Source organism: Chelmon rostratus, chromosome 15, assembly GCF_017976325.1.
Source record: "Chelmon rostratus isolate fCheRos1 chromosome 15, fCheRos1.pri, whole genome shotgun sequence".
In the NCBI taxonomy this organism is placed as follows: domain Eukaryota; kingdom Metazoa; phylum Chordata; class Actinopteri; order Chaetodontiformes; family Chaetodontidae; genus Chelmon; species Chelmon rostratus.
The window spans coordinates 309,212-331,226 of record NC_055672.1 but is presented as its reverse complement, the minus strand read 5'-3'; the positions used below and the strand labels follow the sequence as shown (position 1 = coordinate 331,226).

General features: G+C 47.9%; 1 protein-coding gene across 1 annotated transcript; it reads right to left on the bottom strand.

The window, feature by feature from the left end:
• Nucleotides 1–402: 402 nt before the first annotated feature.
• On the bottom strand, nucleotides 403–21,010 carry baz1a (bromodomain adjacent to zinc finger domain, 1A). Its single transcript, XM_041954170.1, has 30 exons — nucleotides 20,927–21,010; nucleotides 20,468–20,607; nucleotides 19,260–19,538; nucleotides 18,407–18,568; nucleotides 17,104–17,205; nucleotides 16,564–16,651; nucleotides 16,089–16,211; nucleotides 15,619–15,855; nucleotides 15,435–15,530; nucleotides 15,095–15,233; nucleotides 14,855–14,986; nucleotides 14,131–14,451; nucleotides 13,880–14,045; nucleotides 12,150–12,278; nucleotides 11,718–11,791; nucleotides 11,534–11,640; nucleotides 10,632–10,870; nucleotides 10,312–10,532; nucleotides 10,058–10,188; nucleotides 9,832–9,977; nucleotides 8,940–9,085; nucleotides 8,406–8,477; nucleotides 7,483–7,565; nucleotides 6,748–6,912; nucleotides 5,808–6,049; nucleotides 5,518–5,721; nucleotides 5,264–5,442; nucleotides 4,921–5,111; nucleotides 3,692–3,779; nucleotides 403–2,351 (listed from the first exon to the last, which is right to left on the bottom strand). The coding sequence occupies exons 2-30, from the start codon at nucleotides 20,578–20,580 to the stop codon at nucleotides 2,176–2,178; spliced, it is 4,551 nt and encodes a 1,516-aa protein (XP_041810104.1). The 5' UTR covers nucleotides 20,581–20,607; nucleotides 20,927–21,010; the 3' UTR covers nucleotides 403–2,175.
• Nucleotides 21,011–22,015: the final 1,005 nt, after the last annotated feature.

The following is a 22,015-nucleotide window of genomic DNA, read 5'->3' as shown; positions in this document are numbered from 1 at the left end:
AGTAGTTGTGTGTGTCTGTAGATACGCGTGTGTGTGTGTGGTTGTGTGTGTCAGTAGTTGTCTGTGTCTGTAGTTGTGTGTGTCTGTAGATGTGTGTGGTTGTGTGTGTCTGTAGTTGTGTCTGTAGATACGTGTGTGTCAGTAGTTGTGTGTGTCTGTAGATGTGTCTGTAGATGTGTGTGGTTGTGTGTGTCTGTAGTTGTGTGTCTGTAGTTGTCTGTGTCTGTAGATACGTGTGTGTGTGTGGTTGTGTGTGTCAGTAGTTGTGTGTCAGTAGTTGTGTGTCTGTAGTTGTCTGTGTCTGTAGATACGTGTGTGTGTGTGGTTGTGTGTGTCAGTAGTTGTGTGTCAGTAGTTGTGTAGAAGCGTGAACACAGAGGTGGGCGGGGCAGCAGCTGGTTATAAAAGTCATTTATTTTTCATCAGAACAACAAACAGGACGAAGCGTCTCGCTCATAAATAAAGACGACTTCCTGACTTGAACTAAATAAATACGCGGCGGAGGAGGCTGCTCGGCTCCAGTGTAGTGTCTACAGCTGACCTCCACCACCAACACACACAAACACACACACTGACTGAGCTGCAGCAGTCAGGCTAACAGGGAGAACGCGTCGAACAAAACTAAAGAAGGAAAACAGTAGTCAACAAACAAAAAGTCCAGATCCACAGAGGCCGCGGCAGCTTTTCCTGTCAGCCGTATCAGTCTCACGTCTGTGGCTTCAGAGCACAGCTGCTATAAAAGTACAACACGTTAATCAGTGAGCAGGAGGCTAGCCGTCTCCCCCTGCTTCCAGTCTCTATGCTAAGCTAAGCTAAGCTAACCACAGACCCAGCTAAGAACGACTGTTGTTCCCTTCAGGCTTCTTCTACCGAAGCAGGTTTCACCTTCCTCGAGGTAACAAACTGTTTGCGATCAGGACTGAATTAAACGTGACACCACATGCTCCGTTTCCTCCCTCCTGCATCATTTTTATTCATTTCATCAGATTCTGTCCAGAGCTCGATAAAACAAAGAATAACGCTTTGTTTGTCATCATCATCATCATTAGATGAAGGAAATCAACATTTAATCAAACTAATGATGGTTTTGAGATCAGGCTTCTGTGGATAAAATTCATTTTTTAAACTAAAGGAAACCCGTGGGCAGGGGGCGTGGCCTGCGTTGTGGGAGGGGCTGTCGATGATGATTGGTGATGACCTCGTTAACAGTTTGATATCTTGAGATGATCAGGTTGTGATCATGGAAGTCTGCGGCGGATTCCTTTTTTTTTTTCGTTTCTGTCGTCATTGACGACACATTGAATGTTTTTTGAAAAATTCTGCCGGATGAAACCAAATTGAGAAATTTCCTCGGTCAGCGGTCAGCGGCTGTCGTGGAGGCAGCGTTCTGCGGCGAGCTGCACCACTTCTCGTTTCTTTCTATTCTAATTTCTGTCGTTCTTTTGGTGCAACACTGAGTTTCAAAGGTTGGTTTCGGCCGCCACAGACTTCCATGATGTCGATATCCAGCCTGAGACCCGGTTGCCATGGCAACGCTCTGCTTCAGTCGAAACCAGCTGCACCGTCAAACATTTTTCATTAAAATCTGAACTTTTGTCCCTGAGCAAACACAAACGGCCTGATTGGATTCTTTTGAATTGTCAGTGCACGGCTCGAGTCTCTTCAGTGGTTTTTGCTTTTCTGGATGAAAAGAAACATCAGATGAAAACTGCCGGGACTCTACTGTCCTCTACTGTCCTCTACTGTCCTACAGCACCACGGGAACGTCTGCTACATGTCACTGTCTGTCCACAAAGACAGGAAAGAAATGCCCTGAACGTCAGCAGGTAGGAGGAAACATCTACTCCACAACTTTTCTACAGAAGCTCCAGATCAGCTGATCAGCGAGGACACTGCTGATCAGCTGGTGTCTCAGGTGAGCTCAGTGATCTGAGAGTCTTCATATGATTAGTTTCATGTCTGTCCTTCATGACCTTTGACCCCCGCCAGCCCTCTGACCTGCATCTGCTAACCAAAGGCTCGACTGCAGTTCAGGCCGACGGGCTCAAGGGGGTCAGAGGTCACGAGAGAGCGACGCCATGACCGTCCGTCAGCAGGAAAACGGCTCAGACCGCGTCTCGCCCCCGGACCGATCAGCAGAGAGGACGACAGCGAGGTCAGAGGGGCGCATTTGGTTCAGTGTCGGGAGCGTTTGGCGGGCGGGGCGGAGCCGCGCTCTGATAGGCCGAGTCTGCCGAGCTCCGAGTGGAAGAACTGCTGCAGGCGCTGACCGGCCTTCGCCTCGCTGGTGTGACGAGGATTATACTGAAGACAGTTAGAGAACATCAAGTCCACGTCTGAGATGTACTCCCCTGGAGACAGACAGGTAGAGAGACAGACAGGCAGAGACACAGAGGGGCAGAGAGAGACAGAGACAGAGAGAGACAGGCAGACAGAGAGACAGGCAGACAGAGAGACAGGCAGACAGAGGCTTTAAAAAATTAAAATCCTTTTTTTTCTTTCCTGTAAAATGTAGAAACATATCGATGACTCATCTTATTTGTGACCCCGCCCATCACATGACACTCCCGCTAATAGCAGCTAACTGTTAGCAGCTAACCGTGAGCAGCTCAAAGATCATGAGTCTATGTCGGTTCAGAGTTTCTGTTTCACCTCGATTTTAAAGCTACTGTCAGTGAGACTCAACACTTCCTGCAGATGTTTCACATTAAAAGCATCTGTGCAGGAAGGGTTGAGCATGCATTGTTCTATGTATATATTTTTTTATTATTGTCAACAAATGCCACGTTCAGACTCAAAACAACATGTTAGTCCGTCCCTCATTACTGTCTCACTTCCTGTCTGTGGCTCTCAGCTCCAGATCCAAGATGGTGCTTATAATAAGTTAAACAGGGAGGCTCCTTACTGAAATATACTGAAATATACACATAGGAAATAATAATACTGAATATATCAGTATAATATACAAATATAATATATCATATTTAGAACACGGCACTCTTAAATACTCAATTCTGATTGGTCAATCGCTCCTAACTGTCAGAGACTAAAGGGGCAATCCGTCAGTGTACCGAGCTCAACAACAAATCACCAGCTGGTTTGAGAGGCAACATATGGAGCTAGACATTACTTTTAATTTGTTTGGAGAGGACAAAACACTTGACGTGCGGCTGGAGAATGAACAACACTGGACCGACAGGAGAAGAGATATTAAGACACAAGAGACTTGAGGACACAGAGACTGACCAGACTGAAGAGGACAGACACGAAAAAAACACCAAGAAAAACACAGCATGGACGATCGGTCTGCTAAAAGACTGGAGACAAACCTGGAGACAGATTTCAGCTGCTGCGGGACTTTTATCCATCAGTACAATTAATAGAAACTCTGTCTCCAGCTCCGTCTCTCTCAGGTCTGGGGTGTCCCGTCACTTCTCCACATTCGACATGATTCCAGTTTTCCTGCCTGCCGGCCTGCGCACGGTAAGAGGCGGTTGCTAGGCAACGTACGTGTTTACTTTCAGAACCGCTTCACATCAGGCTTCTATGTCATCCTGTCGGGGTTAATTTCTCCACAGGAACCTGCTCGCTGTACATGATCCTTATAAATATAAGTCTGATTTATCATCGAGGAACAGACCACCAAGAACCGAGTGTGTGTGTGTGTGTGTGTGTGTGTGTGAGCCTCCACCTGCTGTCTGATATTCACAGTTGTTCACTTTCTCTCTGATGGTGCTGAGAGCGATGGGCTTCTTGATGATGTCATAGTAGTCAGGGACCTGCAGACAGGTGGACAGACAGGCAGGTGTTTATATGCATCCAGGTGTATGTGTGTACCTGTGTATCCATCTGTGTGTGTGTATATAATAATGTGTATTTGTGTACCTGTGTATCCTGGTGTGTATGTGTGTATAATAATGTCTATGTGTGTACCTGTATCCAAGATGTGTATGTGTGCACCTGTGCATCCATCTGTGTGTGTATGTGTGTGTGCGCATATAATAATGTGTATTTGTGTACCTGTGTATCCAGGTGTGTGTGTGTGTGTGTGCATATAATAATGTGTATTTATGTACCTGTGTATCCAGGTGTGTGTGTGTGTGTGTGTGTGCATATAATAATGTGTATTTGTGTACCTGTGTATCCAGGTGTGTGTGTGTGTGTGTGTGTGTGTGCATATAATAATGTGTATTTGTGTACCTGTGTATCCAGGTGTGTGTGTGTGTGTGTGTGTGTGTGCATATAATAATGTGTATTTGTGTACCTGTGTATCCAGGTGTGTGTGTGTGTGTATATAATAATGTGTATTTGTGTACCTGTGTATCCAGGTGTGTGTGTGTGTGTGCATATAATAATGTGTATTTGTGTACCTGTGTATCCAGGTGTGTGTGTGTGTGTGTGCATATAATAATGTGTATTTGTGTACCTGTGTATCCAGGTGTGTGTGTGTGTGTGTGTGCGTATAATAATGTGTATTTGTGTACCTGTGTATCCAGGTGTGTGTGTGTGTGTGTGTGTGTGTGTGTGTGTGTGTGTGTGCATATAATAATGTGTATTTGTGTACCTGTGTATCCAGGTGTGTGTGTGTGTATATAATAATGTGTATTTGTGTACATGTGTATCCAGGTGTGTGTGTGTGTGTGTGTGCATATAACAATGTGTATTTGTGTACCTGTGTATCCAGGTGTGTGTGTGTGTGTGTGTGTGTGCGTATAATAATGTGTATTTGTGTACCTGTGTATCCAGGTGTGTGTGTGTATATAATAATGTGTATTTGTGTACCTGTGTATCCAGGTGTGTGTGTGTGCATATAATAATGTGTATTTGTGTACCTGTGTATCCAGGTGTGTGTGTGTGTGTGTGTGTGCATATAACAATGTGTATTTGTGTACCTGTGCATCCAGGTGTGCACATGTGTACCTGAGTCCTGGAGACCAGCTTCATGAAGGGCCAGCTGTCTTCATGTCTGACCAGCTCCACAGTCAGCTGCTCGCAGGCCGACAGCTCGTGGACTCCCTGGTTCCTGCCGGAGGAGCGTCGGCTGGACGAAGACGTGGAGGATGATGATGAAGCGGGGAGGACAGATTTGGAGGGTTTAGGAGGGGTCACGTCTGTGGGAGGAGCAGAGACGAGAGCTGAACGGTTACTGGTTTTATTGGTGTTAAGCAGCAGGGTCCAGTCCAACCTGTCTGGACTGGACCACTGATGCTCGCAGGTGTTTGGCCGTCACCAGGTGTTAACGTTTGCTGACTGGTTGGTTCACCTGTTGGCGGTCTCTTGCGGAGCTCGCTTTGACCAGGTGAGGTTTTGGTGTTGCCGTTCGGTGGCAGGATTTCGTGGCTCAGACGGGCGCTGACCCGACTCCCAGATCGGGCCGGAGCTTTGCCTCCAGACGTCGTGTTGGCCTTCACTGTGGGGGGTGTGGCCTTTTTCCCTGAGGACCTGTGATTGGATAGAATCAGTAAACTGGGATCCACCCTTTGCTAAACTGGGGTCAGAGCTACAACAGATACTGACTTGGAGGCTGATGAGTTTTTCCCTGCTGAGGTGATGCTGTTCCTGGGCGTGGCCTGTTGACCTTTGGGCGTGGCCTGTTGACCTTTGGGCGTGGCCTGTTGACCTTTGGGCGTGGCCTGTTGACCTCTGGGCGCGGCCTGTTGACCTCTGGGCGCGGCCTGCTGGTTCTTGCCTTTAGAGGGCAGGGCCAGGCTCTTCTTGGTGCTACACAGGTGGACAGGTAAGAGGTGAAGCTGCTGTTTGGTACTGATGTCAGTGCAGATGGATGAAGTTTTAATTTCCACACTTACCTCACTACTACTTCTCTCTCCTCCTCCTCCTCCTCCTCTTCGTCATCATCATCGTCGTCGTCGTCCTCCTCTTCTTCCTCCTCCTCCTCCTCCTCTTCCTCCTCCTCTTCCTGTTCTTCATCCTCCTCTTCCTGTTCTTCATCCTCCTCCTCATCGACAGAGGAGCGCTGGCGGGACGGGAGGCGGCTGGATCTCTGTTTGGGTCGACAGTCTGGACAGAACCAGTCGCCTTCTGGAACCGACTGAGACGACAGGACAGGTGTGTTTAGTGCTAGCATGATGCTAACTCCTACTGAAGGTGCTTTACTCTGACAGAGTCCTGCAGGACGCGGTCCTAAAACCTGATAAAGGGTTAGCACTGCTTAGCACTGCAGCCCCTCCGGCTCCCTCGTCTCCAAGTTTTTGGGTTGTTGGAAGGTTTCAGATGGCCGAAATAAGATTTGTGGTTAAAACAGCGTTTTGTTCTACGAAACAAAACGTGTCAGTAAATTCTGCACTTGTGACTTCTGAAGCTTTTAACAAACGTGGCTGTGCGAGACTTCACGGGCTGTCGGCCCTCAGACTCATCTACTCGCTGGTCGGCCTTTGCGGCCTCGTTGTGTTGATACTCAAAGTGGAACTCGCCGTAGAAGGAATCTTAGCGGCGGTGACGCTGCAGTCATGTGGCCGCGATGTCGCTCATTCATACCCTAACGTTAGCTTTTTAATTCGGCCGACTGTGTTAACACTTCAAACATCAAAGTGTTTTTATTTGTGAAAATTATCTTGCAGAACAAAACGTGTCAGAATCCTAAACTTTGTTTTCACAGTTTCTGTTCCTCACTAGCTTCTTGTCGAGGGATCTGGGCCACGCTAACTCCTCAGCGCTCGATGACCATCCACAAACCACTATCACACAGCGTTCTATGGCCTTCACCTGGTGGGTGTGGTCTGTTCATACCTTGAGGCGGGGCCTCAGACAGTGGGTGTGGTGTCCTCGGTCACAGCCGTCACACAGCAGCATGTTGTCGGCGTCTCCTTTGCGTCTGCAGATGCGACAGCGAGCATTGAGGACGGAACGGGACCAGAGGACGCTTCGCTCCAGACTGGACAGATGGACAAACACCTGGACACAGACAGCAGCATGTTAGTCCCACGTCGTCTCTGAACGACCAGAGACACGAACTCTGCGGTCTGACGGAACCTCTGAGGCTCACGTGTTGTTTGATTATTCGTGTCCTGACAGACGGATAAAAACTCAGCACACATTCAGGCTCAGTCCAAATGTTTGGACCAGGAGGTCTGTCTTATCCCCAAGTCAGATGAGTGGTACTTTGAAGACATTTTTAATACCTGACGTGTCTGATTATTGATGCAGTGACGTCTGATATTCCACATAAAAACAGAATATCCAGTCCCGATCATTTGGACCGTCTGTTTTGACGAAGCTGAGGTTGTTTTCCTTCGTCTGTGGAGTCGAAGCCTTCGTGTGAACATAAACAGTGTTTAGCAGCTCAGGCTAACAACCTGTTAGCTGCTGGACAATGAAATGAGCAACAATCTTTAAGAACAGCTCACAGCGCGTTTGACTGAAGTCCATGTTTGGATTAAGTCTCAAAAACACTCTTGTGATTGGCATTTCTAACAGCCAATGAGAGCAGAGCTTTCAGGATGTGGGTGTGTGTGTTTTTCTGACCTGAGACAGACTTAAGCAGGACTGCAGAGACTCCCTCCATCGCTCCAAGACCGTCTTACTGACCCGACCACTGTCGCTGCCATCTGACAGAGACACAGAGACAGGGAGAGACACAGAGACACAGAGACAAAGACAAACAGAGACACAGAGACAGACAGAAAGACAGACAGAGACAGAGAGACAGACAGAGAGAGACACAGAGACAAAGACAGACAGACAGAGACACAGAGACAGACAGAGACACAGAGACAAAGACAGACAGACAGACAGACAGAGAGACAGACAGAGAGACAGAGACAAAGACAGACAGAGACACAGAGAGACAGACAGACAGACAGAGAGACAGAGAGACAGACAGAAAGACAGACAGAGACAAAGAGACAGACAGACAGAGAGACAGACAGGATGTTTAAAGTGAGTTTCAGCTGGTCCAGCAGGCTGTGGGCTGTGATCTGTTGCAGGTATCAGCGTCTCTGTGTTGTGTTGATTCTACTGATTTCACTTCCCTCGCTGAAGACGGAGACTTTTGGTCCAGAGCTGCACGTGAACTGTGTTTACTGCAGAGGCAGGTCACCACGGCAACAGTCACGTGACTGACAGAGGACACTAATGCCGCTTACAGGCCCCCGTCCAAACCTCAACAAGACATTTTCTTTACGTGTCCATGATGTTAAAGAGCAGGACCAGAACACCTGTGACTACAGAACATTCAGGAGCTTCTGACCCTTCTTAGAATAGAAAATGTGACTTTCGTGCTGCTGTTGGACGTTATAACCAAAGACGTGCAAAAATCCAACGACGGGGAAAAACATTTCACAGGTGTGAAGACTTCAACAACACGTGATGGACCACAGTGACGAGAAGAAGAGCGAGGCACCGTCGATCACCTGACGCCTGCTCTCTTATTAAACAGGAAGTCTTACCGTCACTGGCCAGATCCTCATCTTTCTTCTTGCTCTTCTTCGCCTTCTGGTCCTTCTTTGAGTCGTCCTCACCTGTGGGAGGAGGAGCCATTTGTTATGTCAAATCAGACACTGTCACTCTGCACACATACACCTGTTAATACTTTCAGCAGGTGTATGTGTTCCCCAGTCTTTAGTTGCTCCTGTCTCAACGTGTTTGAAACGTGTTGCTGCATCAGATTCAGAATCAGCAGATATTTACAACAATCAATGAAGCTGATGAGTAAAAACATATATTGACTGTGTGCTGATTTCAGGTCAGTTTATGTCAGAGAGGATCAGCAGGTGATCACATCCTGTTTGATTGATTGATAACAACTGAACACGGTCTCTAATGATGCATTGACTTCTCAGTGTACTGTAAATTTCTCATGTATATTATGGTCTGTTCATGCATAAATCCTCTGTACCAGTGTCAACTTCTGTTATTTTCTGACACTCTTCCAGACTTTTCCAGGCTGTTCCAAACCTCTCCAGGCCTGGAGAGAGACTCACCCAGTGGAGCTTTGAGGAAGCGCCTCTCGATGCCTTGCTCGATGTGGACGAGGGCCTGAGCCAGGATTCGTACCGAGCTGCTGACCACCTGAGGAGTCCCACTGCTGCTGCACGAGGCCACGCTGTCCGACTTCAGCTCCTGCAGCCTGTAACACACACACACACACACACAGACACACAGACAGAGACACACACACACACACACACACACACACAGAGACACAGACACACACACACACACAGACACACACACACACACAGACACAGACACACACACACAGAGACACACACACACAGAGACACACACACACAGAGACACAGACACACACAGACACAGACACAGACACAGACACACACACACAGACACACACACACACACAGACACAGACACAGACACACACAGACACACACACACAGAGACACACACACACAGAGACACAGACACACACACACAGACACAGACACAGACACACACAGAGACACACACACATGCACACAGACAGACAGACAGACAGACACACAGGGGGGGTCTGTAAGAGGAAACAACTGCTCGTCTTTCATTTGATGTCAAACCACTTTGCTGTTTCATGAACGGTGTAAACTGACACGTTACTTTATGTTGAACCTTTATTTCTGTTAATAAATATGCTTTAAAGTGATGACTGTCAGCTGAAGGCACCGCACACATCACATGATCATGATCAGGACACCCCCTTCACCTCATTCTGATCCAGGAAATACTCCGTTTATAAATCAATAATATAGAAAAGCGTGTCTGTAGTTCTACAGTTTGTGTTCTCGTTGCTCAGTGATCACAGCTGCAGTTTCGTTTCATCAGCACAGAACTTTGTAGCTCATTTTAGAAATCTTATCTAATCCACCTGTCCGTTACCTGTCTCTGGGTCTCAAATGGACCGCTGAGTCCACCTCCATGTTTTCCACTCGTCCGGTCATCCCTCCGTTCTCTCTGCCGTCAGAACACAGCAGCTCGTAGTTTCCCGTTTCCAGCGCTGAGCGCCACACCTGTCTGTCCATCACCTGAGCACAGGCAGAGAGACGCGGGTGAGCGTAATGTTACCTGCTGCGTCTGCTGTTCACCAGCAGGTGTGAGTGTGTACCTTCAGCGTTCCCAGGGTTCCCTGGTGAATCCGGTCCTCGATGTCCAGCAGCAGGTCTCTCAGTCTCACCTCCATCAGAGTCTCAGCTGCAGCGGTGCATTCTGGGACAGATCTGGACGACTCTGGATTATCTGGACAAACAGGACAGGTGTGTGTTTACCTGTGTGTTCACACCTGTGTGTTCACACCTGTGTGTTCACACCTGTGTGTTCACACCTGTGTATTCACACCTGTGTATCTACCTGTGTATCTACCTGTGTGGCTGTATTTGTTCCTGTCACAGTTCTGCAGAAGGTGTTGCAGTCTCTCTCTCTCCTGCAGCAGCGCCTCCTTCAGGCTGCTCTCTCTGTGACCTCGAGGATTTAGAGCCTCAATCAGCTGATCCACCTCCTCCACTGAGCTGTAGAAGGACCATTGGTTGGGACGTTTGACTGGTGGCCCACAGGTATAGAGGGGAGCAGGGCTTGAGCCGGCGCTGTACGGCAGGAAGGTTTTAGCATCATTAGAAACCTTTTTGAACGCCGCTGTTCCTCACATGTAACACAGACGACCGGTATAAGACAGAGCGACTCACCTCCCCTCTGCAGGCTCCTCCTTGGCGACCTCCTCGTCCTCCATCTTGGTTGTGGCGTCCGATGCCGGTTTTGGGCGCGGGTGCAGCATGTCCTCGGTCAGGCCGAAGCAATCGTCCTCTACAAACAGCGTGGAGGCTGAGGGGAGGAGCCAGTAGCGGCGGTACAGACGGTCTCTGCCCAGAGGAAGCAGGCAGGTGCAGGCCGCCGCCTTCTGAATCCGCTCCTGCAGCTCTCGAACCTGCGAGGCCCAACGTCAAACTCTGGTCACACTTCAATCAGAACTCTAAACTAACTCTGTCTGCTCGGGTCATTGTGACCCGCTGCTCTAATTAATGCAGAGCAAACAGGATCGAACAGTCGAGTCAGAACACGTGATGAACACAGTAAAACCTCCAAAACAAAGAACTGAGAGGACAGTGCTGCGTTTGATGTGATGTTAGGCTGCAGGTTTAAGTCGGGCCGCGGGTTTAAGTCGGGCCGCGGGTTTAAGTCGGGCCGCGGGTTTAAGTCCGGCTGCGGGGTTAAGTCGGGCTGCGGGTTAAAGTCCGGCTGCGGGGTTAAGTCCGGCTGCGGGTTAAAGTCCGGCTGCGGGTTAAAGTCCGGCTGCGGGGTTAAGTCGGGCTGCGGGTTTAAGTCGGGCCGCGGGTTTAAGTCGGGCCGCGGGTTTAAGTCGGGCCGCGGGTTTAAGTCCGGCTGCGGGGTTAAGTCGGGCCGCGGGGTTAAGTCGGGCCGCGGGGTTCAGTCGGGCTGCGGGTTTAAGTCCGGCTGCGGGGTTAAGTCAGGAGTTCAGGACGATGACGTCACTGCTGGGACACGAGACTCAGATATCGTCTCTATAATCAATGAGGGATGATCAACGAGTCCACACATCATCACATGTATCAGAGCTTTTGTTCCTAACCTTCTCCTGCTCATTCTCCAGCTCCTCTGCAGTCAGGCTGGTGGGGGGGCAGGATGGGGGTTTGGGGTCAGAGGTCATCGGTTGTTTTTCTTTCTGGTTGAGTTTAGCTGGAGGAGAGACGACGCGCTCGTGACTCAGCAGAAAGGAGAAGGTACATTTTAATGTGCTCAGTTTTCTTTCAAACCTTTCATCTTCTTCTTGTTGGATGAAGAGTTGTGCTCCTCGTCTTCCTCACTGTTTTGTTCTCCAGGGGTCTCACTGGAGACAGCACACAAAACCACCTCTGTTATTGATCAAAATACTTTGCTGAGTGAATTAGACTTCACCTGAACCATTCCTCACTCTTCAGATTACAGCTCAAATACTTCAGCTGATATCTGAACTGCTGTCGCTGCTCCATGCTGGAGGGGTAAGAAAGGAGCTTTAATCCGAACTGTTCAGTTCTTTTAATGTCCACGTACTCGCACATGTGGATCAGAGATTCTAGACCACGTTTTTAACAAAGGTTAAAACAAACAACAAAAAACAAAAACACTTCAAACGCGTCGTTTGCGGCGGCGGCGCCCGAATGTGCCGACCAGCAGATCGGAGGGCGTTCAGCCTCTCACTAACTCACCTGTTTGCAACAAGTCCTTGCTTCTCCTCCTGCTCCTTCAGTCTCTCCTCCTGCTCCTTCAGTTTCTCCTCCTTCTCCTTCAGCCTCTGCTCCTGCTCCCTGAGCTTCTCCTCTTTACGAAGACGAACCCTGAAGAGGAGTAGAGGAGGAGAACACGTTAAGATTCTGATTGGCTGGTTCTTTTTCTGTTGAATTTGTTTTATTTCCTCTCATTTATGTCCTGAATGAACTTCAATATGATCTACTGTCACACACTGTGTGTGTGTACCTGTGCATACTGCATGTATACTGTGTGTGTACCTGTATGTACACTGTGTATACCTGTGCATACTGTATGTGTATTGTGTGTCGCCCACATATACTGCATGTATACTGTGTGTCACCTGTATATACTGTGTGCATACTGTGTGTACACCTGTAAATACTGTGTGTATACTGTGTGTCACCTGTATATACTGTGTGTATACTGTGTATACACCTGTATATACTGTGTGTATACTCTGTGTCCACCTATATATACTGTGTGTATACTCTGTGTCCACCTGTATATACTGCGTGTATACTGTGTGTCCACCTGTATATACTGTGTGTATACTGTGTGTACACCTGTATATACCATGTGTAAACTGTGTGTACACCTGTAAATACTGTGTGTATACTGTGTATACACCTGTATATACTGTGTGTATACTCTGTGTCCACCTATATATACTGTGTGTATACTCTGTGTCCACCTGTATATACTGCGTGTATACTGTGTGTCCACCTGTATATACTGTGTGTATACTGTGTGTACACCTGTATATACCATGTGTAAACTGTGTGTACACCTGTAAATACTGTGTGTATACTGTGTGTACACCTGTAAATACTGTCTGTATACTGTGTGTCACCTGTATATACTGTGTGTATACTGTGTGTACACCTGTAAATACTGTGTGTATACTGTGTGTATACTGTGTGTACACCTGTATATACTGTGTGTATACTGTGTGTATACTGTGTGTACACCTGTATATACTGTGTGTATACTGTGTGTACACCTGTAAATACTGTGTGTATACTGTGTGTCACCTGTATATACTGTGTGTATACTGTGTGTACACCTGTAAATACTGTGTGTATACTGTGTGTATACTGTGTGTCACCTGTATATACTGTGTGTATACTGTGTGTCACCTGTATATACTGTGTGTATACTGTGTGTCACCTGTATATACTGTGTGTATACTGTGTGTACACCTGTAAATACTGTGTGTATACTGTGTGTATACTGTGTGTACACCTGTATATACTGTGTGTATACTGTGTGTACACCTGTAAATACTGTGTGTATACTGTGTGTCACCTGTATATACTGTGTGTATACTGTGTGTACACCTGTAAATACTGTGTGTACACCTGTATATACTGTGTGTATACTGTGTGTCACCTGTATATACTGTGTGTATACTGTGTGTACACCTGTATATACTGTGTGTATACTGTGTGTCACCTGTAAATACTGTGTGTATACTCTGTGTCCACCTGTATATACTGTATGTATACTGTGTGTACACCTGTATATACTGTGTGTATACTGTGTGTACACCTGTTTATACTGTGTGTATACTCTGTGTCCACCTGTATATACTGTGTGTATACTGTGTGTACACCTGTAAATACTGTGTGTATACTGTGTGTATACTGTGTGTACACCTGTATATACTGTGTGTATACTGTGTGTACACCTGTGTGCAGCCTCCTCTCTCTCGCGGCGGTGTTGTTCAGCTCTGATCTCTCTCAGTTCCTGCCTGCCGGCTCTCTGCTCCTCCACACAGTCTTCAATCAGATCTCTGCTGGATGCCAACGTCAGCAGCTTCCCCACCAGAGCCTGCAGGATCCTGAGCTTCTCGCCTGCACACATATCAATCACGATCATCATGATCAACAACTGGCCCGATTGATTCGATCATTACTGTGTCTCTGGTCAGTTGCTGACCTGGTGTCAGGTCGTACACCGCCATGCTCGAGAGTCTCTTCAGCAGCGCCGGCTCGGCCAATCGCAGCTCGACACACGGATCGTCCATCAGCGTGAAGCCGCCCTGTTTCTGGTAGCGAAACTTGGCGTTGCCGTGGTAACAGTCGGCACCGGACGCCAGGATGTGCAGGCGCAGGATTTCCGACAGCGTGCAGCTGTCCAAGTCCAACTGCTTCAGACTGCAGCCCTGATGCAGCTGAGGCCAGGCGGCAGCCAATGAGGCGACGGCACTGAGCGCCGACTGAGTGGCATCAGACTCGTCGTCCAGAGCCTCCGTCAGGTCTACACATAAACAACATACAAACACACAGATTATACACACACGTAATGTCTGAGTCATCTTGTCATTGTTGAAACTGTACAAAGACCACCACCAGACTCATTCTGCCAGGCTGGTTCTGTCCAAGGTGTGATGGTATCCAAGCTGACCAATCACAGCTCTCATGCATGAGTCTGTACTAATGTTGTACGATACCACAATTTTAAACTTCGATAATAAAAAAACAATAGGATATTATAATAATAGATTTTCTCATTGATCAACAATCTGCTGCTCCATGAAAAGTCACAGTTGTAAATGTTTCCCTCCCTTGTAGAACATCATTCATTAATTGTGTACACTTCTAATACTATCAAATGTATAAGTGTGTGTGTGTGCGTGTGTGTGTGTGTGAGAGAGAGAGACCTTCTGCCTGGTCTTTAGCCACCTCCTCCTGCTCCTGGTCCAGAGCCTGGAAGATGGCCGACAGGAAAAAGAACAGCAGCTCACACAGAGGACCTTCAGGATCAGAACCCACCAAAGCCTCTTCTAGAACCTCTGTGGAGAGACAGAACATCGGTGTTATGAACCTGTGCTTCACGCTTTAGAAAGAAAAACCTCAAGATCACAGGGTTCTAGTTCTGTTTTAAGAAACTGTGTTCTAACCCAGAGAAACTCCATCGGGGAACTCGTCCTTCAGGTCAAAGACCTCGCCGAAGGCCCGCAGGAACTCCAGAACCATCAGAGCTTCTCCAAAGAGCTCAGCTGGAAGACGAGTCCTCACTGGAATTGGGCTGGGCAGCTCCTGGTAGAACCAACACACATGAGCACAGATCCTCGTTCAGAGGAGAACATCAAACATTTCAATCATCTCCACCTGAGTCCTGTAGAGTCTGGTTCAATGGAACCATTATTTCTATACGACAGAACCATAAACAACATAAGGAGCAGGTCCAGGATCAGTGGGTCACAGTCACTGAGGATGTGCTGCGGTGCGTTCACTGACCTTCAGGTCCTCACACTCCATGTCTTCTCTGGGTTTGTTCCACAGTTTCAGTCGTTCGGCGTATTTCTTCTTCTCCTCCTTCAGCTTCTCTCGTTCCTGTGAATCAGATTAAAAACGTCTCGACTCTCAGAGAGTTTGAGTTATTTTATTTCAGAATAAGTGTAAACGTCTTGATGTGACTCACCCTCTCCTTCTCTAGCTTCCTGCGCTCCTTCTCCTCCCTCCTCCTCTGTTTCTCCTCCTCAAACCTCCTCCTCTGCTCCTCTTTCAGCCTCTCCCTGTCCTCCCTCTCCCTCCTCTTGGCCTCCTGCGCCTCCTCCTTCTTCGTCAGCCGAGCTTTGTCCTGAGCTGCGGCTGCCATCTCCTCCTTCTGCTGCAGCAGCTTTAATTTCTCCGCTGTCTTCAGCAGCGACAAACCCGCCTGGAAACCCCCCCACACACTTAGAATAAAACAGTGGAACAGCTGCGACTTCACCGATCAGAAATATTACTGATCAATAATGTTTAACCTCAGGACTGTTCGGACAGAGTATACGATGTGTGATGCTGAGGCCATGTTTTAAATCAATCATGTTTCTCTAATATGTGAACTCTGCATAACAAAATGACAAAATCACCTGAACATAATAATTTAACATTTGAAATCAGTCTCACCTGCCCAGGTGAGCCACGCCCTCCACCTTTAGAGGGGGGGCTGAAGGGGAACAGGGGCGGCTCATCAGGGAAGAACTGAGAGAAGGTTTGTTCAGACAGCCGGTACTTCATCACTGTGGAGGGCTGAGAGACAGGAAGTCATCATCAACACACAGGAAGTCAACGGTCCACAACCAGGAAGTCAACATCCACACACAGGAAGTCAACCGTCCACACACAGGAAGTCAACGGTCCACAACCAGGAAGTCAACCATCCACAACCAGGAAGTCAACCGTCCACACACAGGAAGTCAACCGTCCACACACAGGTCACAACCAGGAAGTCAACTGTCCACACACAGGAAGTCAACCGTCCACACACAGGAAGTCAACCGTCCACACACAGGAAGTCAACCGTCCACACACAGGAAGTCAACCTCTGTGGTGAATGTATTCAGTGTGGATGTGATGTGTATTTCGGTGTCGTGATTCTGACCTTGAGTGCAATGGTCCCATTCTGAGGTTCACAGTGCTGCTTAAAGAGCAGCTTCAGTCTCTCCCTGGAAACGGTGGCCTTCCTACGACTGAAACAACAACAGGAGCATCAGCAGTTTACACCAAACATCAGCTCAGACAGTTTCCTCTCACACACCTGGCTCTACCTGTTGATGTTTTTCTTCAGGAAGCTAATGACTAATTAGAGAAAGGATGCATTCCTGAAGCTCTTTCAGTGTGGGAGAACTCTAGATCCTGTCTGTCCTTCAAATGTGGTAAAGAGTTAAATATTTGAGCAGTAATGAGCAGCTTTAATTCAAACTTGTAACTGTCTGTAATCACAGAGTGTTGAAGTGGTTTGCCCGCTCCAGCAGAGGGCGCTCTCAAACTTCAGAGGTGTCGTTCTGGAATACGTGTTTGTGTCGTAGCGGTAGTTTGACCTTCGCAGACCGTCCCTGCTCTGTCTGTCTGTCCATCAACACTCAGAGCATCATCAAATCATCAGAGAGGAAGGATGATGCCTCCAGGTGAACCTTCTCACCTGATCTGATTGGCTTTGACAGTGAAGGGCTCACTGTGTTCGTCCTTCATCATCCTCACGGTGTATTTAAAGACCGTTGGACTCAGAGGCTTCTTCTTCTTCCTGCTGACACACAGACATGTATTAAAATGAACTCCACAGATTCAGCATCTCACACCTGCAGTGTCTTCCTTGTTAAAACCTGGCGCTTACATTACCCACAATGCAACCAGAAGACGAACAGCTGTGTGGGAGACTGGGGATTGTTATGCTAGTTGTGAGTAACGCAGCCTGAGCAGAGATGAGGCGCAGCTACAGACGTCTGGTTGACCCTAACCCTCATTTCAGTTTCAAACAGCCTCTGACGGACGCCGACTCAACTGACATCACTTGAGGACATTTATCAGACTTCACACGGTTGCCTCTGGAGACACTGAAGGTTTTATACCACTTTAAAAAGAGCAGTGGAACTCCTTAAACACCTGGAAACATGTGGAAATGCACTGAGGTGGAAAACCTGCAGTTTAACTTTAAGCTTTTTATTCAGAGAGGATGAACATCACAGGGGCAGCTGGGAAATGAAATCTCCATGGTGCACAGGAGGTGATCAGAGTGAAAACTCCTCAGAATCAGTCAGATGTGAACATACAGACATGAAACACATGTTGATCTGATTCAGTGTGACATCACTTCCTGTGGAGATCATTATCTCTGATGATCCAGAACAAACCTCCAGGAATCCACTGAGAAACCAGAGAAGAAGACTCTGCAGGACTGAGAATCATCAGTATCACAGTGATTCAGTCTGCGCATCCATGAGTCCACTGCTAACAGGAGCAGCTAACAGCTAACTCAGCATGTTAATGGAAAGAGGAAACAGGTTGTAGAGAACAGCAGCACCTGCCTGCAGCTGACATCACAACAACATGTGAGGAGCTTCACAGGCTCTCGCTCTCCTGATGGCTCTAATGCTTTCTGTCATCATACTGGTTCATGAATGGGCCTGAATGTTGGTGTTAGCACGTTAGCATCTATCAGCTTTCACAGCGAGGAAGGAAAAAATCCACTTTAAAAAAGAAGGAGCATGAAGGGGAGGAGCTGACAGGAGCTCATTGTGTCTGCAGTCATAAATGAGGGGAAAATAACCCACAGATAGCTGATGTGGACATCAGTCCAGCTCCTCTGGAGACAGACGGCGTGACAGAGCTAAAGAACAAATAACAGTCAGGTACGATACCTGTAAAACTGCAGGTTTCAACTCTCCCTTCATGTATGACCTCTGACCTTCTGATTTAACATCAGGAGAAGCAGGTGACCTACTGACCCATTGATCTGTGCTGCGGGACTCTGAAAGGCTTTGCTCTCGTCGTCGCTGTCACTGATGACGATGGCGTCACCATCAGCTGGTTTGGTGTGGCCGTTAGCAGCCGGAGCTCCGTTAGCGCTGGAATGAGGAGAGTGTACCTGCAGGATCTCACACACATGTCTATAACAGACAGACAGACAGACAGACAGACAGACAGACAGACACACACACACGTCAATCAGCTGTTTATTTCACATCCAGCAGCTCCGGAGCAACATGACGATCGATGTGGACACTGTTTGTGTCTCTCTTTTAGCTCTGTGTTTGGTCTCCTCCAGCTCCTGGGGGAAATATCTGCTCTTTAGCTGCTCAATGCTGCTCTATGTTGACCAGCCGGTCTCTGACTGTCTGACATGCTTCATGTCTGACAGGAGTTAACAGGCTGCCAGTATCCATCAGGAAGTGTTTTCCTTCATTCTGCCTTTTAAAGGTTTCCTGAATGATCGCCGACACACAAACTCTCCTGGACAATTTAACCATCACACCGGTTTATGTTCTGATCACCACATTCAATGAATTACACTTTTTCCAGACTAATCAGATGTGCTCTGGCTCTAAATACTACAATACCCATGAGCATCTGGAGAAATGCCAGTTAAATATCTTGGTGCTTCACAGAAATAAAGCGGTTTAAAGTTTTCAGTTCCAGGAGTTAGTCAGAGTCACTAAGTCCTCGTGTTTCCTCGCAGCTCTGACTGTTTAGTTCTCCTCTGTTAACACGACTGCTTGAGTCACACATTTTGACACTTCCTGACACTCCAGACCAATCAGGAATCAGAATAATCACAGCTGCCCCCCGCCCCCACAGTACCTGGCTCCACTGCGTCCCGTCACATCAACGGTCTCTCCGGGGAAGAACCGGTCTTTGACGAAGGCGTGGACGTCCTCGCAGAGCTCCGTCAGCCTGCAGCGTCGGCTCAGGGTGGCCAGGTGGAGCAGGGGAACCACCAGAGACGGAGAGAAGCTCTGCAGGCTCTGCTTGGCCCGCCGCTCGCTCTCCACCGCCTCCAGGTAGGTCAGTCCCGCTCGGCCCGTCAGAGCGCAGCTCCACACCAAGCTGTTACAAAGGATGGTGCGCTCGAAAAAGTCACTGAGGAGACAGGAAGCGACGAGAGGAGTGAAACCTCCTGTCAGACATCATCACAGCTCAAACATTTCACAGAAATAAAGGAGACTTCTAGACCAGTTCCACACTTCACTTCAAGTTCCTGTCCTCACGATACAGAAAACTGCGACTGGGAATCAGTTCTGATTCATCAACAAGGCTCCTTCATCACAGAAAAGTCTTCAGTCATCAATGCAAACAGATACCTGTCTTCAGGTTTCAGCACTTCAGGTGTGGACACTTTGTCACACTGAGGTTCATTCTGAACCTGATCAGAGGAGACATCAACAGCCAATAACAACAAACTTTATTCAAACTTTATTTATAGCACCTTTCAGTTAGTTAATGACCACAAAGGAAACTTCCAGATGTGTTTATTTCAGGTTCAGCTTCCTCTTCAGGACACTGCACACTCTCTGAAACATCACCTGAGCTGACTGAAACAGGTGTGACTGAACCTCAGCAGGTGTGTTTGACAGTCCAAACTTTATTGAATCTGTCTGACCTGACAGCAGGCCTGTTTCCCTCAGCTAACGGCTAAAAGTAGCCGAGCTAGCCGCCGCCTGACAGCTTCGCTGTTAGCTAACAGGGCTAACAGCCGCCAGCTCACTTTAGCTCAGTTAGCTAAAAGCTAACTTAGCCCAACATTACACCTGCCCGAAGTGCTGAGTCCATTTCTGACCTCAGCTACCTGTGTGAACCTGGTTCCCACCTGTGGACGGAGACTTTCATCTGTTTCTGAGGGAACACAACTTTTATTTTTCGTTCCGATAAAGTTGCTTTTGTTTATGTCGTCTGGAAGTTTGCCAACCGACCAACTGTCAGCAGGGACCTCATTCAAACTTCACCCCAGCGGGACTAACGGCTCTTTAAAGCGGCTCGCAGGTGAACCAGGTGAGCTCTGAGCTACTTACTCGTAGGTCCTGAAGATTTCGTGGGTGATTTTACAGAGGAAGACCTCCTCGTCCGGCCGCAGGTCCGCCGGAGGTTTCTGTCGGATGAAGGCTTTTCTGTGGAGAAGCGGCATCTCTCAGCTCCGCTTCCACCGGCAGCACTTTGAAAAAAAGGAGGGAAACCGAGTCACAAAGACCGAATCAGAGACAGAAACTCCGGCAAAACAAACCAAAGTCAGCTCTCAGATGAAAACCGGAGTCCTGAGCTGAAGGAGGCGCCGGAGAAACCGAGCGGAGAGCCCGAGGAGCGGAGCGGGTCTTTTGTTAGACTCGGAGATAATCTGCCCACATGGAAATGAGCCGTTCACTGTCTGAGAGGACGCGTTAAGTCCGGGTTTGAGTCCAGGACTCAGAAACACACCGTGAGACTCCGCTCACACTCACAACAACCAGCACAAAGTCTTCTCACACGGTTTTTACCGAGTTGTGTAACGATGAGCAGATAATCCGCGGTCCAAACCGAACAAGTCGTCCCCGGGCTGAAGGCTGCTCACTGGCGGCTTGTTGACCAAGTTTTCATCTACTTCACGGACCCGACGCAGGCTGGGAAATATCAGCGTTTCTGTTAGTTCGCCTGATTGTGACTGACGTTTCACAATTAATGATGATTTTCTCATATTATTGATCTCTTCAGTGTTTGTGACCGCAGGTCGAACTGAGTTTAGAAATAAATATGTTTCATATGTAATATGATGTGCTGGTACAACTCGTAGTACTAAACACTACGACTTTAATAAGGGTGCAAGTTACAGTCATTTCATTATTGATTCATTATTTCATCATTTAACCCCCCCACAGAAATAACCTGCAGCACCAGCTGAACAGACTCGAAGTCCTAGTCCTGCTCGTGGATCTCCTCACAACTGACTGTCGAACCCAGAGGAGCTGTGCTACCACACCAGCTGAGGCCCTCGCCTCCATCTTTAACCTGTCCCTTCCACAGGCCACCACCACCATCCCAGCCCCCCAGGGGAGCCCAGTCACTATCTGAAGGACTACAGGCCTGCTGTACTCCAATCATATAAAGCGCTTTGAGAGAGTGGCTGTGACCCACATCCAGAGTTATGCACCTGAGTCACTGAGTAAGCCCTTTATATAATTGTACATATTTATACTCTGCTTTTATTTCGTATTTTGTATCTTGTATTTCTCTATTTCTGTTGCTATTTCTTCTTTCTTTCTATTTCTTTCTCTGTCTTTATCTACAGTGACCCAACAATTCCCTCATGAGCAAACACCTGGTGACAGCGGCGAGAAAAAACTTCCTTTTAGGAGGCAGAAACCTTGAGCAGAACCAGGATCAGGGTGCTGGGCTGTGTGCTGGCCCCATGTCTGTGGGCATCATCATCACCGTGTCTGTGATCATCATCATCATCATCACCGTGTCTGTGAACATCATCATCATCATCACCGTGTCTGTGAGTTGTATCATTTTATTATGAGAAAAAAAATATCGAACAAGTTCAGATTTATTTTCTGTTGATTCTTTATTTGTCTCAGCTCAAAAAT